General features: G+C 40.8%; 1 protein-coding gene across 1 annotated transcript; it reads right to left on the reverse strand.

Annotated features, from left to right (window-relative positions):
* Positions 1–5,738: 5,738 nt before the first annotated feature.
* On the reverse strand, positions 5,739–16,734 carry LOC122235349 (synaptonemal complex protein 3-like). The gene is given in 10 exon segments (XM_042974366.1): positions 5,739–6,787; positions 6,921–6,988; positions 6,991–7,018; positions 8,868–8,966; positions 10,464–10,563; positions 11,464–11,581; positions 13,239–13,273; positions 13,427–13,496; positions 14,010–14,178; positions 16,656–16,734. Coding segments are annotated over 9 exon segments (702 nt in total). The 5' UTR covers positions 14,140–14,178; positions 16,656–16,734; the 3' UTR covers positions 5,739–6,733.
* Between the last annotated feature and the right edge of the window lie 1,207 nt (positions 16,735–17,941).

The raw sequence follows: 17,941 nt of genomic DNA on the forward strand, positions 1-17,941 counted from the left end.
GATCCATTAATTCATTAGGTGTTGCAAAATGGTGATTCCCCCCTCCACACACACATGCACACACACACACACACACACACACACACACTCTTCATGGGTTTTTTGTTGCATTTACTGTCTGGAATTATACCATAAAGCATAAGTTTATAAATATTTGATTTTCATAAAATATGGTTCATATAAGAAAGCTAGAATTAATGCTTTGTTCTATCCCTTTCAGAGTGATGGGATGGTGACTGAGCTAGCTCCAATCACTTAGAGTGAGCAAGGGTTATTTGGGGATTTTTTTTTTTTTTTAGTATTATAATGAACTCATGAGTGTCAATATATTTGTGACTCAAACCATTGCATTTATTATTCCTTTGATGGTCACATATTTCTGCATTTGCCCATTAGGAACCCCTGTGTCCCACCTCCTGTGTCCTTTTGACATAACCTCAACACACATCCTGACTTTCGGATATTATAAGATGTTCCAGGCTTATATATATATTTTTTCCTCCCAAGATTTTACAGGCTTATATTATTTATATTCCACCCCGTATCTGGAACCAGCTATTTCTCCAAGGAGCTCTTGTTTGTGTTCAAGATCATAAAATAGACTCTAAGTTACTCACTGCAACTGAATCATTGCTTCTAGGCCTTGGCAGGCTATAAAGCTAATGATCAATGTTGACAATTATTTTTTCCAGTCTGATAAATGAGGAATAGTCTCTGTAGGAATGGCTCCCCTTGTTTCTATTTATTCATTTTCAAGATTTTCCTGTCAGGGCACCTGAGTGGTTCAGTCAGTTGAGCGACCGACTCTTGATTTTGGCTTGGGTCATGATCTCACGGTGCTGAGATCGAGTCCCGAGTTGGGCTCTGAGCTGGGCATGGAGCCTGCTTGGGATTCTCACTCTCCTTTTCTCTCTGAACCCCCTCTCAAAATAAATAGGTAAACTTTCTTTTTTTTTTTAAGATTTCCCTGTCCATCTGTACTAATCTTCCCCCCTAAATGGACTGCAAAACCAACTTGTCTAGTTCCAGGAAAAACAAAAAAAAAACTTTATGATATTGGAAGGTCTGAACATGTTTTTCTTACTAGGAGTAAGTAACATTTTCATATATTTAAAAACCAGTTCATACTCATTTCTGTGATTTATTTATTCACAATTTTAATGTGTTTTTCTATTATGTTTTTGACCTCTTCTCAATTGTTAGTAGCTCTTCTAAATCGCAAGAGAATCCTAGGTTGTAAAGTAATATTTGCATGGTTTCATTTTCTACAACTGGACCTCTGACCCATTTAGAATTTATTCCAATACACAGTGTAAGGAACAGATCCAATTTTATCTGTTTCCATATGGCTATTCAGTTACAACACCCCTCCCCGCCATGACACATTTTTAAAAGTCCACTATCCCCCACTGATTTGATATGCCATCTTTATCGTATGGCAAATTTCCATGTGCATTTGAGTCTATTCATACATGTTCTCTTTTGCTTAATTGTTCTATTCAGGCATCAATACTATGCTATTTTGTTATATAGATTTGTGATAGGTTTTAGTATCTGTAGACGTGGCTCCCCCCATTGGTCTTTCTTCTTTTTCAAAGTTTTTCTGTCTATGCGTGCACATTTGTGTCCCCAAAATCTATATTAACATCAACTTGTCTAGCCTCAGAAAAAAAATCTCATGGAATTTTTATTGTGATTGTATTAAACTTATAAATTTACTGCAGAAGAGCTGACTCTTTATGATGTCGAGTCTTCTGATCCAAGAGCTTGGCATATCTTTCCATCTGCCCAAGTCTATTCTTGTGTCTTTCAGAATGATTTTGTAGTTTTCCTTATTTATATTTTGGTTATTTCTTGTTAAATGTATGCCTAGGCATTTCATTTTTGCCATTATTAATGGAATTTTCCTTCTTATTTTCTAGCTGGTTATCCTTCTATATATGAAAACTTTTGGTTTCTGTATGTTAGTTTTATTGCCTGTTAACTTTACTAATATCTTCCACTGTTTATAGCGCTTTTTCCATTAATTATTTCTTTCTAGTTTTGTGTGGGCATTTCCTGCCTCTTGTGTAATTACATCAGCACATAGCTCCACCACAATGTTAAATAGTAATGAGATATTAGGCATCTCTTTTTGTTTCTGACTTTAGTGGTAGAGTCTCTAGTTAATGTTTCCCCATTAAGCAAGTTACTGGCTTTTGGGCTAAGATTTGTATATTTCATTAGTTAAGGTAGTTTATCCAGCTATATTATTTGCGAGCAGTCCCTAAACACAACACTGGCAAAACGCAATTCTGAAAAACAAAAAAAGTGGCTGTTCTACAGGTGTAGGCTGTTCAATACCAACTTCCACTGATTAGAATACCTATATGAAAGAAAACAAGTTGGAGGACAGGTATAAAGGGCATATGCTAAGCAATGCCATCATATTCACATCATATTTACTAGAAGACCACTTGGCAATAAATCTAGCTGGAGTATTAAAGTTCCTTTCCTTGGGACACTAAATAATAGAATTTAACGACAAGGGTATTCTAGTGTTTGTTAAGAGAATTTTTTTTTTAATCTGGAGCTAGAGCTTCACTGGGCCCAAACACTTAAGATTTTACTTCTATTATTACATATTTGCTACTTAATAATTCTCCAATTTTCAAATACCTTTACCGTCATTTATTAGTATTGATTCTGCTTACAGATTAATAAACACACAGGCTCTGGAATCACATGGTTTGGTAGAATTGAAATCTGGCTACACATAACTGTTAAGTGACCTTCAGTAAGTCACTTACCCTCATTTTCCTCAGTTTCTTCAGCTGTAAAACGAAGCCACAGAACTTCCACCTGGGTTCCGAGACTTTCAAGCTTTAACGTTTCATCCTAGCCTTTTACCTCTTGTGACTCAGTTTCTGTAATTGTGAAACGTGTTGCCTATTTCATACAACTCCAACGAGGTTCAAATATAACGTACAGGAAGTACTCTAAAATGTAATATTTTGGGGGCACCTGGGTGGCTCAGTTGGTTGAGCATCTGACTTTGGCTCGGGTCATGATCTCATGGTTCGTGGGTTCGAGCCCCACATCGGGCTCGCTGCTGTCAGTGTAGAGGCCACTTCGGATCCTCTGTCTCTCTCTCTCTCTCTCTCTCTGCCCCTCCTGATCTCTCTCTCCCTCTCTTTCTCTCTCTCAAATTTTAAAAAAATTAAAATAATATTTTCAGCCAAAAATTTTAGGGTATCATTTGATTTTTGAGATAAGTAGGCAAACAGCTCCTGCTCCAGGAAAGACAAATAAGAATTTTTATATATATACATATATATATATATATATATATATATATGTATATATATATATACATATATATATATATATCAAACGATGCAGCAACCATCCTTCTAATGGTTACTGCATCGTTTCCTCCATGACATGTTTGGTGCTTCCTGCCTGAAAATTTCAAGACACTTTCATTTTAATGTCTTCAAGACATCATATCATCAAACATCTGATCAGGTTCACAAACTGAGTGATTAGAAGCTGTAGGAGAAGAGAAGACATCCCCACTGTAATTGTCAACATTTAAGTTCACAGGTAGCAATCTGTACATTAATCAGAAACACTCCCCCGCACCAAAACAAAACACATTTCAATCTTGAAGATAGGAAAGTGAACCACTGTAGTCAAAAGAGTAATCTCTCTGTCTCTGAAAAATCCCATTTTGAAGGATTAGAAAAAAAATCCTGGACATGAATAATTTTAGCCATGCTTACTCTGATTGCTACAAAGGGTGATGCATACTTTGATTGCTATAGATTGAAATGTTAAATCATGATACTGCATAAGTGCATGCTTGTAATACTGTAATTGTTGAGCCAAACAGTATTAGAGGAAGTGACTTCTTGATATCAGCTACTTTTCAAAGAAGGTCTCTAGTTACTATGGAAGAAAAGGGAATATGTGCATTCGTCTACCAACTAGAATTCTACTGGGTATTTACCCAAAGAAAAAGAAAATGCTAATTTGAAAACATATATGCACCCCTACGTTTATTGCAGCATTATTTACAATGGCCAAGATACGGAAGCAACCCGTGTCCATCGGTAAATGAATGAATGAATACAGAAGATGTGGTATATATAGGCAATGGAATATTATGCAACTGTAAAAAAAGAATGAGATCTTGCCACTTGCAATAACGTGAATGGGCCTAGAGGGTATTAAGCTAAGTGAAATAAGTCCGATTGAGAAAGACAGATTCCCTAGGATTTAACTTACATCTGGAATCTAAAATACAAAACAAATGAATAAATGAACAAACAAAAAGCAGAATCAGACCTATAAATACAGAGAATAAACTGACATTTTCGGGGGGGGTGATGGGTGGACAAAATGGGTGAGGGAGAGTGGGAGATATGGCTTCCATTTACGGAATGAATAAGTGAAGGGGATAAAAGATACAGCATAGGGAATACAGTCAATGATACTACAATAGCATTGTATGGTGACACGTGGTAGCTACACTTGTGGTGAGCATAGCATAACATATAGAGATGTTGAATCACTATATTCTACACCCCAAACTAATGTAACATTGAGTGTCAACTATCCTCAAATAAAAAAAAATAAAACTTTTTTTTTTTTTTTTAATAAAAACGCTGGCTGCAATTTCCTGAAATTTGTATTTAGTAAAAGAAACCTGTCCTACCGTTTTTGGGGAGAAAAAAATGAATTTTTACATTTGCTTTAGGGTGACTTTCCTGATATTCTGAGTTAAAATTTCACTGCCACAAAAAAGTGGACATTAAATGTTCCCTTTTATGAAAAATAAAACAATGGCTAAAGCACAGGTGACATGTAAGAAAACTGTTCACCAAGAGAAAGAAAAAAGTAACACAAGAGTGAACCTAAATGTAACCCACGGACTATGGGTAATATCGATGTGTCAATGATTAAGTTTGTCGCTGTGGGTGTGTGGGGGCAGGGAGTATATGAGAAATCTCTGTACCTTCTGCCCCATTTTGCTGTGAACCTAAAACTGTTTAGAACATATATATAATTGTAATATGCACACAGATGATATATAATGGCAAATTATGTATAAATACATAAATAGTTATAACGGCAAAATATTTCTTCCCCTTAGAATATCAGCCAAAGTTGCTTCAAGTACGTATTTACTCATTTGAGGTTGCCAGGGGATGGAAATAAATGTCAACTGTTTGATCACTAAGTACATTATGTACTGATTATCGTCTGTGCACTCTCACATAAAATTAGATGGCTTAGTATGAATATTAGAACTTTCACGGGGACCTTTGGAGTACTTACTTGTGCCTCTGTAGTTACTGGAAAACTTCCCAAATAAGGACCTTCTTAGAAGTTTGGAACAGAACTTCAGACGCATATACCAACACATGCTTTGGCTTAACAGGAAAGTTCTTTACAAACATGTGAAGCTGAGCAATTAAATTCTCCCCATAATGTCAAATACTGGATAATGGTGGAGGACTCATTCATTCCTGTATACGTTGTTGCAGTTAGAAAAAGAGATTCCATATGGGCTTATTTTTTTAAAACTTGGAAAGCCTTAAAACAAACAGAAGGGTGGTATACAGGGGTCAGGATTAACGTTAAAAAAATGCAGAAAGACAGGAGAAAATAAATCCTCTCCTCTGAATGGAAATGCTTTATTTTGAATGATTCATGAGAGCAACTTCAGGAACTCAGAAAAAAACACATTTAACTGACTTATTCCAAATATATTCTGAAACAATGTCATGTTTATTAAATAACGTGCCCAAACGAAGATGGTGTTATGTTATTAAATGTAAAAAGAAAATGCCCATTACAAAAAGAAAGGTATAAGAATTATTCAAGTTATTAGTTCTCAAATATAAAATCAACGTTCCACATACTCAATGAACATTAAACTTGAAAACAAGGCACTATAGGTAATTTATCTTTAAAGAGAGATGTGAAATACTTAAACCATAAGTCATTAGGTATATGTACATATTAATGAAATACTTTCAATCAATGCTAAGGGCAAGTGTCATTTAATAGTGAACCAACACCAATTAAATGACATTTTGGTGTCTTTGTGGAAATGACATTTTCACAAACCCATGTCTCAGCACTGATACTTATGTATCTAGTTCTGTACTCCCAATGATTTTAGGCAGTTTAATTTATTCCAAAAAAAACCCCACAATCTTATGTTTGCTTTTAATAATTTTTATAAGGCAGTAGAGTATATTTTCTGAAATCATATTTATTAGAATTGGCTCTGTAAACTAATGAGTAAAATACAAGCGGGCACACGGGTAAGATAGATTTTATACCCTTTAATTTTATTTTTCCTTTAGGAAAAGCAAAGTAACCTTCTTTCTGTATGTGTGCTCTGAACCTTTTGGGACTGATACAGATCCACGGAGGCCAAGCCTCAAATTAAATCATCCTGTTGCTAAAAGTTAATTGACAGTGTTAAGTACACAAAGTCATCATTACTAACAAAGGGCTGAAAGCTTAATACATATAATTGTGGAATTGCTGCTACCCACATAACTGTTTAGGGCTTGGGGTTTTAGCAGGAAAAGATTCTTGCACTAAACAAGCAAGCTATGGTAAACAAGATGTACTGATTTCAACTACAATTTTTAAACTACCGCAATGTGGTTCAGTGTAGCTAATGTTATGCTTCTATCATAGCACTTAGGTTCAAGTTCTTTCTTCAAAGTCATCAGAATAACAGGGATTGAAGAGACTTTTGAACAATTGCCAGCTCTTGCTGTTGCTGTTTCAAGGAAGGAAATATTAAACATTTACATGCTATTTAGGTCATTGTTATATACACTTCAGCAAACAAAATACCCCAATGCTCACATCCCTTGTTAGTTCTTAATATTAAATATGCACTAAATACTTACAACTTCCATCATAATTTTGTTTTGCAATTTGGTCATTTCTTCTCTAACTTCACTTTGTTCATCAGTTCATCATGGTCCTTCTCTAAGTCGTGCATACTCTAAAACAAAAAGCCTAGTTTAGTTATAAACCACCACTTTTCATCTCACGCACTAAACATGTAAAAGCAAATTTCAAAACTAACATCTCTTAATATGCAAAGGATGCCCGTTATTTATTCCAAGTAAGATATTATACCTAATACATGGAGACCAAAATACCCACCTAAGAAATTTTTTAAATGTTGTGTTTGAGTCAAATATTATTAGTATAGAGGCACAACAGTAGTAGGCTCAAAACAATGGGTTACTAAACAGTTAAGGTCAAGGTGGAGGGAAAAAAAGAAAAAGACTGACAGTCCCACTGAATGAGATGCCATCATTTTAAAACTCTCTAATAAGCTTTCTAGACACCATGTAACGGTGCATTTATAATGACTCATAATCAATGTAGCATGATTACACTGGAGGGAATAAAATGATCTGTGACACGACCTCTTTAAGTTATGAAAAACAAACATGTTCTAAATCTTTACTATTCACCCAACAAATAGTGATCTACTACAGCCTACATAAAAAGTGCTGTGGGGGAATTTAAAAATGAATACACGATCTCTTCCTTCCTTATTCCAGTGAGAACAAAAAAACATGTAAATAAAAACAACACAAAAACTTTATAACAATTAAGGTAACACAACTTGCCGTGACTATGTAGTGGAAAATAAGATTGATTCTGATTTAGTTGGCAAAAGAATAAGATTTCAGTAGGTAAACGGAAGAGGCAATTGAAAGTATTCTAGAAACAAGGAAGTAATGGTGCGTTAGTTCAGAGAAAGCAACCAATCTGGAGGGGTGGGAGGAAAGAATGAACGTTAAGTATAAAACTACAAAGGGAGCCTTGTTATGGGGGAAGCGGGGCACAGACTTTGAATACCTGAGGGCCTAAAATGGGAAGCTAACGACAGGTTCTCAGGAGGGAAGGTCTATGCTTTGGAAGATCATATTGCAGAATGGTGAGGGATGGACTGGAAAAGAGAACTCAGATGAGGGTTTAGTAGCATAAGCAAGGAATGATGAAATCCTGAACTAGGGAGCAGCAGTTGGAATTCGAAGAAAGATACTAAGGTACCGTTGCAGAAGTAAAGGACACCTCCCCTCCGCCCAACACACACCAAGAAAAAAGAAGAGGAATGTGCAGGATTCTACTGCCTCCTAAATAAGTATATATCTGCATGAAGAAGAGGACTGTGTCACTGAGGACAGTTGGTCAATGTGCAAATATCACAGCGGATCATTCTCAATTCACAAACGTTTGGTCCTCCTGTGGCTTTTTCATCCTGTTATATTGTATTTAGACCTTCTCTTATGATTTTAAGTTTGCATATAAAGTCATTATTAATCATTAATATTCCAAAAGCAACTATGCCACAAAACACGTAACACATTTGGAAATAAAAGCAGTATTCATCAATTACCACTGCCTACTCATATTTAACAGAAACCTTCAATACAAGTAAAAGGCATGTAGAAGTGACTTATAGACTTCTTAGTTTCCACTATATATTTATTGCTGATCTCCTCCGAACTGATTGTTGCACAAAAAATTATGATTAAAGTGTTGATAAAGTACCACTTTTCTACACGATACATGTATTTCTAGGTAAAATCCCCAGCTTACAGCTCCCTGTTTTAAATGACTCCCACAAAAGTATTAATTAATCCCCAAAATCAAAACACATTTACCAATTATGTTAAATACAGAGCAACGAACTCCAAATGGAAAATGGTTAACGGTTCAGATGTACAACCTAACTGTGTTTTTCCCCCCACATAGATTCAGAAAGAAACAAACTATCTCCTACTTTTGTACACATGTTATGTTTTATAAGAATGTATTATGTTGCCAAATACCTCTAAGAATTGCACATATAAATTTTTAATTTTTTGCAGTCTCTGTTTCTGAACAACTCTAGCTTGTTGAAGAACCTTTCGTTGCTCTTGAAACATACTCTACAAATATAAAAGAAAAGGATGATAAAATGTGGGTGACATTTAATATTTAGAGAAACATAATCATACATCATGTTTAAAAGGAATATTCTTTAAATCAATACTTGTTAACATTTCCTGTTGTAACAACCTTTATGACCGAGTTTAGATAACTGTGTTCACCACTAATACACAAAAACAATACGATGATCCTACCTAGTAGTCATTAAGTAGGAAATTTTTTTTCTTGCCAATATGGAAAACAGGTTTTAACTCTTGATTTCAAAACCCACAAATGACCCTTCCAAGAATGTGTTTACTACAAGTAGTCAAAAATCTATACACTGATCCTTCCTAACAGTAGTTACAGAGGGAATATTCTTTTCTTAACAACGTTCAAAACATGTATTAATTCTTGGTCATTTCAGTATGCACACAGATGATCCCAGCCTTTCCGCTCCTTGACCTGATCTCCAACAACAATTTTGTCCTCTTCCCTACTTCAGTCGCTCACTTACATAGTCACACCCTGGATTCTGTCATTCCCAATAACTGCAACATCTACATTATATTAACAAGAGCAAAAACTTATATAGGAGCTGTGTGTCAGGTACTATTCTGAACCATTTTAAATAAACATTATATATGATCTCACTTAATCCTCAAAACAACTCTATGAGGCAGGTGCTTTTATTATGTCTCCTTCCATAATAGGTGAGGAACCTGGGTGAGGCACAGGGATAAACAATTTGTGGCTGATTTCACAGCTAGTACCGGTCAACCAGGATTGGATCCCAAAAACTGGCTCCAGAGTCCAGGCTCTGGACCACTATACTATACTGGTTCTCCATTTTTTCCCCCAATATTCAACCTCTACCTCCCTGTTTGTAGTTCTCTCCCTTTCTTACTATAGTCCAACACTCTTTCAGGATTAACATCCCATGGATCCTATGACTTTTCATTGCCCCTGATCCCCACCCTCATATTCTTCCTTTTCCTCCTTCCTGGCCTAAATGCCATGGTCAATCATTATACCTATGCCCTCGCACATGTACCTTACCCCCTTTTCACTCCGCCAATTTGCGTGGCTAAACCCCAACCCTGGAAAATCCAACTCTCCAGCTGCTCTGCCACAACCATGCAATGTGGTCTCACTTTAAATTCATGGTCACTATGACACCAACCTAAGTTAGACCATAATGCTGCTTGGCAATGGCATTTCCCTAGTCCATTCACTGGCCTGCTCTCAGGAAACAGTTCCAGGACTTCTTCTCTGCTCCCGAGAGGCAACACCTCCTCCACCACTCTAACTCTTAACTGGTGGCCTTCCTGTATCCCTAAATAGACAGAAGCAATTCAGAGAGGACATTCAGTCTCCCACCGCTACATCTTCTACCCACCTTTACCCATCTGGGCTCATGGTCCCTACATTCTCTCCTGTGTTTTTGCATGACCTATCGCTACTTGAGACTTTGATACAATAAATAAATCAATTTTAAAGCCAAAGCTGATACCAACGGCTAGTTTTTCTTGTTGTTTCTGGGCTTTCTGCATGTCTACATTCCACTCCCGAAACAAAGTCAGAAACTGCTGAGAATATTTGAGATGAAGATTCTGCCTGTAAAACATAATAATGAGCACTGTCATAATTCATAAAGACATGAAAGAATTAACCGTATTCAAAACAAAATTGATTTGACACAATTTACACTACAAAAGGAGAAGGCAGTAATAGCATAACAGCAGCTGAAATAGCAGTCTCATGGGAAGCAGAAAGGTGACATGAACAATTTACTCTTATTCCAAAAGTATTGTTCCTAACTGACCAACATAAAAGCTATCTCACATGCCTTACCTCTTAAAAGCTAATGAGGATTTACTGTACTATCAGTTTTCCAGAAAAATTCATTTTATCTAAAAGCAGTTTACTTTTCATTTCTTCTTACTGAATAGCATATATGTTCTGATACGATAAGTAGATTCATTCAATGAGGATATTATATCCATTTATCATAGAAGATTTCCAAACAGGAATATTTCACTTAAATATATCCCCCGAACAATGTTTTTTTTTTTTTTTAAAGAACGGTGAACACAATTTACCTAAAATATGCAAATTATTTACAATATAAGATTAACCTTTTCTACATAACTGAATATAGTTAACTATCACAAGAATAATGGTTTAAGACATTTACCTGAAGTTCAGCTAGTGTAGGCCTAGAATGAATATAAATTAATGTTATAGGAAGAAAACTCAATTGTTATTTGAAAGGGAAGAAAGGTCATTTTTATTGGCTTCTAGGAAATACATCTCAGAATCTGTTAAGGAGTGAGGTTACAGAACTAAGGAATTTATCTGCTTAGAAAAAAAAACAAGCAAAATATGTTTTTCGCTGGAAAATTCAATATAATAGAATTTGTCTTAGGTTATTTGCGCCAATGAATACGAAGAAATGATACAAATGTCATCGTGACTCAAAAACAAAAACAAAAACAAACACTCCAACAACTTCACCTTTGTTCTTGTTGTAGTTTCCAAACACGCTCAATTGTTTCGTTAGTGGTTTTGATAGAAGCTTTTGTACCCATTTCGAACATTTTTCTCTTTGTGAGAAGAGCCTGTTTAATGTCAACTGTATGGAAAATAGATATTCACTGAAATTTAAGTGTTGAAAGTTATTTCGTTTTCATATATTCAGATCAGTACAGGTAAATGTTGCCTTGGCGATGTGCAAAGTACATTTACAATTTATAATACAGACATCATAAATGTCCAATCACTATGTTGTATACCTGGAACTAACATAATGTCGTATGTCAATTACACTTCAAAAAACAAAGTAAGTAAAATAAAATTTATAATTCAGGCATCATTTCAAAAAGCAAGATTTGCTCACTATTTTCTGTAAAATCTTTCCAGTGCTAGTATCCCAATTCTAATTTTTCTAACTGCAGGTCACCTTTTAGTTTAGAGATAATGAAAAGGGCTTAATAATCAATATATTTTTCATTATCAAAATGTGTATAAAGAATCTCAAAGACAGACTTTAATTTCCTTCTGAAAATTTGCTAACACGCACATTTTTCTAAACTTATAAAATATCCTCCAACTCAAGGGACACGTTTACATGGGTAAATGTCCTCCAACTCAAGGGATACATTTGGATGGGTTACCATTAGAATGCATTATATAAAAAGCACGAAAGTATTTTCCTAAAAATGACCCTCAAAAAGGATAAAAATAATTATATCGCACATTAAAAAATTATTTTTCAAGCAATCTAGTGAGTGATGCTTTTAACTGCATTTTACTAACAGAGACAAAGGCCGTGGGTGTAAAATTCTAGTTTAAATAAATGAATTCAAAAACATTTAAAAAAATATTTTCATGGAGCTTTTTATATAACACTTTCATCCATAAGTGCTGCATTTCACAGAATCTGAATACTTCAAATAACGCTTTGCAGAGCATATGATTTGACTTTATGGATCTACAGTCCGTAGTTATTTTTCAGTAGTCATGAAGGATCTGCACTACAATAAAAATATTTTATACACCCAGAATCCATCTATAATAAGAAGTTTATTAGACACCTCACAAAGCAAGCACTTTGTCACCACCAAATAGAGCAAAGCCTTCAAAAGATACTTGCCTGTAAGGATGATCTCTATGGAGAGCCACATATTGACTCAGACTCTGCTAAGTGTACTGTCCTATAGTGCAGATGGTGTAAGTGACATCTGACAGAACAACATAAAATTTAGGAGTTTGGATATGATTAGACACTTCTCACTAGCTAGCAGAGTTCTTTACTTTGCAGCTACACAGTTTGTTAATGAAAAATAAAAATAAAGAGTTATATTAGAGGATTCGATTTGTGCTGCTACTCCAAAGGGAAGCACACTGGAAAGTTATGAAAGGTAGCAAAATTAAGAAAATTTAAAATTGGCAATACACGTTGATACATCACCTAAGCTGTGCACACAAAAGGCAGTATAAACTTTTCTCACACACTCTTACACAGTACATTAAGTGTACACGTGCATAAAATAATGGCATCATTCTTACCTCACGACTGTTAGTACCGTTTTCAGTTTTCCACATCAACAATTCAAAAGGTCAGTAAAGAAACTTACAAAGTTGAATCACACTATAAATACTGGTATAAAGTGCTCTATACTAGAACAAGGCATTAAAACCAGTCTTGGAATCCACTCACTAACATTCCCATTTAGAAAAGTTGTATGGATTAAACAATTGTTTTGACTGCAAATATCACTTAAACATACCTCCAAGCCTTTCCAGCATCTTCTGTACTTCATTCCTGTGAAGAAGTTACATGGAACATTATTGAGAAAGGATAAGCAAAGATCATATTTGCTTTGGAGGAAATGTGTCATTCTAGGATTTTATGGAGAATAATTGTATGAGCCATGTTGCCTAGAGCTGGCAGGTGATAACACTATGAAGACATTACCCCACATCTGTCTCAAATGTTCCTGCAGAAGGACTGCTCTCCCCGGGCTTATCCGGTATTGGATTGTTTCCTGCATTGAAAGAAAAGTGGAAAGCATTTTAAAAGGAAGTATGGTATTCTGATCAGTTTTCAGGGGGCGGTAGCCTCGCCGTGTGGAGTGTTTTAGGCCTCTTGCAAGCGAAAGTCTTTACGGCAGACATATGAAAGGAAGGAAGCACGTATGCACAGGGTCAGATGAAACTGGATGGGGGATGAGGACCATGCTCTGGAGACAGTGTTGCAAACCTTTCAGGGTTAAGGTCAGACTACACCACCCGGCACGTGTGAGACATTCCGGAAAGAGCAACTGCGAGCGAGCAGAAGTGCTGCTATCTAAGCTTCTGTAATCCTGGTCTGGGATGGGAGGATCGAGTGGGCAACATCCGGTACATGAAACCGCTTTACACACACACACACACACACACACACACACACACACACACGTGTTTTACTGCTTACAATGCCAAGGACTCAGAAGCAGCGACCTGCCCCGCGGGTGGTATCTACAGGCGCTGCATCTGCAAAGGTGTCAGATAGAGTGTACCTTCAGGAACAGCCTCTGTCCCACTCAGGTCTCTTCTCTCTTGTCCCCGAAAGTCATTGGCTGCCATACCCGGAGCCTCCACCGGGGCCTTCGCAGCTCTCCTCAGGCGCTTCCTCCGAGGTGGCGCCATCCCAAGGTGTCTTCTCAGGTACAGACAGCTCTCCTGCACCTTGTGAGTGCAAACACGCGTGAAAGAAATGGGGACATGGTCAATGAGCGATGCCAGGCAAGGGTCCTCTGCGCAGATCAGAGCATGCGCGTCCTCGTTGTCTCTCGTTGGGCTAGGAGGGGACAAAGACGATGGTGACAGCAGACCCCTGCCCCCCGTGGCTGTGACCCCCTCTCCCTGGCTGCGACCTGCCCCAGGACACCTGAGTGTCAGGACCCTCTGCCAGATTCTTGCCCCTATGTTGGCACAGCGGCTGTCCCCTGCTCTCGGTCCCCAAGGGACAACGTGCTGGTCTGGAGGCCCAAACTTGGCCGTGACCAAAAGAAGTGTCCCCTCCAAATGGATGGGGAAGAAACCGTTCTGCACCTGTCCAGGGACAGTCAGGTCAGGGGTCTCCTCGACATGCCATCTGGACCCCAGGACAACCAAGCAGTCCTGCAGGGCAAGCGGCTGGGCAGGAGGGACAGACGCAGATGCCGCCTCCTCACCAGGTGTGGCCCTGTCCTGAAGAGGGGAACGTCGGGCTCGCTTCCCATCCTGCGGACCCTGCCAGCCCTGCCCTCGAGAGCCTCATCCTGTCCTGTCCTTGTCCTGTCCTGTCGTGTCCTCTCGGAGCCCCGGAGGAATCCGTGGGGACATCACTTCAGAGGTCAGCTCAGCTGCCGCCACCCCCTACTGTCCTTGCGGGCCTTGACCTCATCTTATCCTAACCTGTTCTCATCCTGTATTGTCCTGTCGGATTCCTGTAGGACTCCGTGGGGACATCACCATAGAGGTCAGTACAGCCGCTGCCACCATGCACTGCCCTCGGGGGCCTTGTCTTGTCCTGTCCTGTCCTATTGGAAACCCAAAGGACTCCATGGGAACATCACCGCAGAGGTCAGCCCAGCTGCCGCCTCTACTCACTGCTCTCGCGGGCCATGTCCTGTCCTGTCCTGTCCAGTGGGAGTCCCAGTGGGATATCTGTGGGGATATCATGCAGAGGTCCATAGAGCTGCCACCTCTATACACTGCTCTCAGGGACCTTGACCTGTCCTGTTCTGTCCTATCGGAGCCCTGGAGGACTCCGTGGGGACATCACCTCAGAGGTCGGCCCAGCCACCGCCACCCCACTGCCCTCGGGTTCTCAACCTGTCCTGTCCTGTTCTCTTGGAGCCCCAGAGGACTCCATGGGGACACCCCTCAGAATTCGGCCCAGGCACCACCATGCCACATGCCTTCGGGGTCTCGTCCTGCCCTGCCCTGTTCTCTTGGGGCCCCGGAGGACTCCGTGGACATCACCTCAGAGGTCAGCCCAGCCACCATCACCCACTGCCCTCGGGGTCTCAACCTGTCCTGTCCTGTTCTCTGGGAACCCCGGAGGACTCCGTGGGGACATCACTTCAGAGGTCAGCCCAGCCACCGCCACCCCACTGCCCTCAGGGTCTCGTCCTGCCCTGTGCTGTTCTCTTGGAGCCCCGAGGATTCCATGGGGACACCAACTCAGAGGTCAGCCCAGGCACCACCACCGTGAGACACTGCCCTCGGGGGCCTCATCCTCCCCCTATCCTGTCATGTCCTGTCAGAGACCAGAGGACTCCCTGGAGACATCACCTCAGAGGTCAGCCCAGCCACTGCCACCCCACCCTGCCCTCGGGGGCCCCGTCCTCTTCCTGTCCTGTCATGTCCTGTCAGAGACCGGAGGACTCCATGGGGAAACCAACTCAGAGGTCAGCCCAGACACAGCCATCCCACAGTGCCGTCTGGGGCCTTGTACTCATCTTGTCCTGTCCTGTCTTGTTGGAATGCCAGAGGACTCCGTGGGGACATCACCTGAGAGGTCAGCTCAGCCCCTGCCACCCCACACTGACCTCGGGGACCTCGTTCTCATGTCTTCCTCTCCTGTCCTATCATGTCCTGTGGAGCCCCAGAGGACTCCGTGGGGACACCACCTCAGAGGTCAGCCCAGCTGCCACCACCCCACTGTCCTTAGGGTCTCATCCTACCCTGTCCTCTCCTGTCCTGTCCTCTCCTGTCCTGTCAGAGCCACAGAGGAGTCCACGGAGACATCACCTCAGAGGTCAGTCCAGCTGCCACCATCCCACATTGCCCTCGGGGGCCTCGACCTGTCCTGTCCTGTCGTGGCCTGTCACAGCCCAGAGGTCTCCGTAGGGACATCACCCCAGAGGTCAGCCCAGCTGATGCCACCCCGCAGGACCCTTGGGGGCCTCGTCCTGTCTTCTACTGTCCTGTCCTGTCCTGTCACAGCTCCAGTGGACGCCATGGGAACATCACCACAGAGGTCAGCCAAGCCGCTGCCGCCCCACACCCTGGTCCCCTCATGGCTGAGAAGACACCCCCCCGCCACCTCCCATGGCAAGACAGGGCTACCGGGTCCACCTCCCCACCCGCCTGGCCTCCCTGAGGGTCTTCCCTATGCCCCACCCTCATCCTCTGTCTCTCTGTCCCTCCCTCCACCCCTCCACAGGCACAGCAACCTCCACACGGAGTCCTCTGCGAAGCTCCTCTGAGGGCCTCGCGATGGCGACGAGCTAGCCAGCCGGGCCTGGGCAGGAGCGTCGCTGATTGGTTGGCTAGGTGCACGTGACGGGGGCGGGACTTTCGCCGAGACACGCCCCCTGAAGGGACGGCCCAGGACCTTGGCGTTGGCGCCAAGGGTGGAGGCCAGGGCTCGGGGTTTCCCGTTCTACCGCCGAGGACGTTTCGCAGGCCATCTTCCTGGGAAATCACAAAAGGACACCGGAGTGGGCGACAGGTGCACAAGCCTCCACCTTCCCAATGTGGGGGAATTAAGACATTATGCTCAGTGAAATATGCTAGTCACAGAAGGACAAATGGTGTACGTATGAGGTACCCAAATTCATAGAGAAAGGGAGTAAAGTGGTGGTTGCCAGGGGGTGGGAGGAGGAGGGAATGGGCAATAGGTGTTTCATGGGTTCAGAGTTTCAGTCCGCAAAGATGAAAAAGGTTGAGAGATGGATGGCAGTGATGTTGTACAATGGGAATGTACTTAATGCCACTGAGCTGTACACCTACAAATGGCTGAACAGGTACAATTTGCATTGTTTCTATTTTATTGCGATAAAAAGGCAGAGGGAAACGCTGCTGTAAAGACTGATATCTAGCTCTACAAAACTGTAAGCAAGTCATCCTACCCAGTGGAAGAAAGGTCATAACACCCACATAGATAAATGTGGTGGGAAAGGAAATTGCATTGGCCAATGAGCATAAAAAAGAGCTCATTCTTCTTAGTGTGGGAGAAATGCTGAAGAGGATTACCACCGCCACCGCCACCGCCACCGCCGCCGCCACCACCACCGCAAACGCCACCAGCACGGACACCATCCCCATCCTCCCCACACCACCACCCTTCCCCAGCCAATTGTAATCTGATTATACCCAGTATTGGTGCGTATATGGAACAATCAGAACCCAACCTGCTGGTGTAGTCACATACGTTGGAAATAATTTTGTTCTACTGAATACTCAGCTAGCCTATGACCTAGGAATAGGTCATTAACTGCTTTAACCTCTTTGGCTCCTTCTGACGCTGCAAAGCATATTGCACGGACGCCAGGCATTGGAATATTTCTAGTATCACTGCTTTTTAGGGCTCTACAGTGGAAAGTATCCACGTGTCCATGGACAGGAAAATGGATGAACGAACCGAGGAGTGGTTCCGCAACGGTGTGTGCTACCACAGGGAAAATGAAAGCACTGTGGCTCCACGGAATAGTATAGTCACTGTTAGGACACAATGTTG

The sequence above is a fragment of the Panthera tigris genome, chromosome X (genome assembly GCF_018350195.1).
Source record: "Panthera tigris isolate Pti1 chromosome X, P.tigris_Pti1_mat1.1, whole genome shotgun sequence".
Taxonomy (NCBI): domain Eukaryota; kingdom Metazoa; phylum Chordata; class Mammalia; order Carnivora; family Felidae; genus Panthera; species Panthera tigris.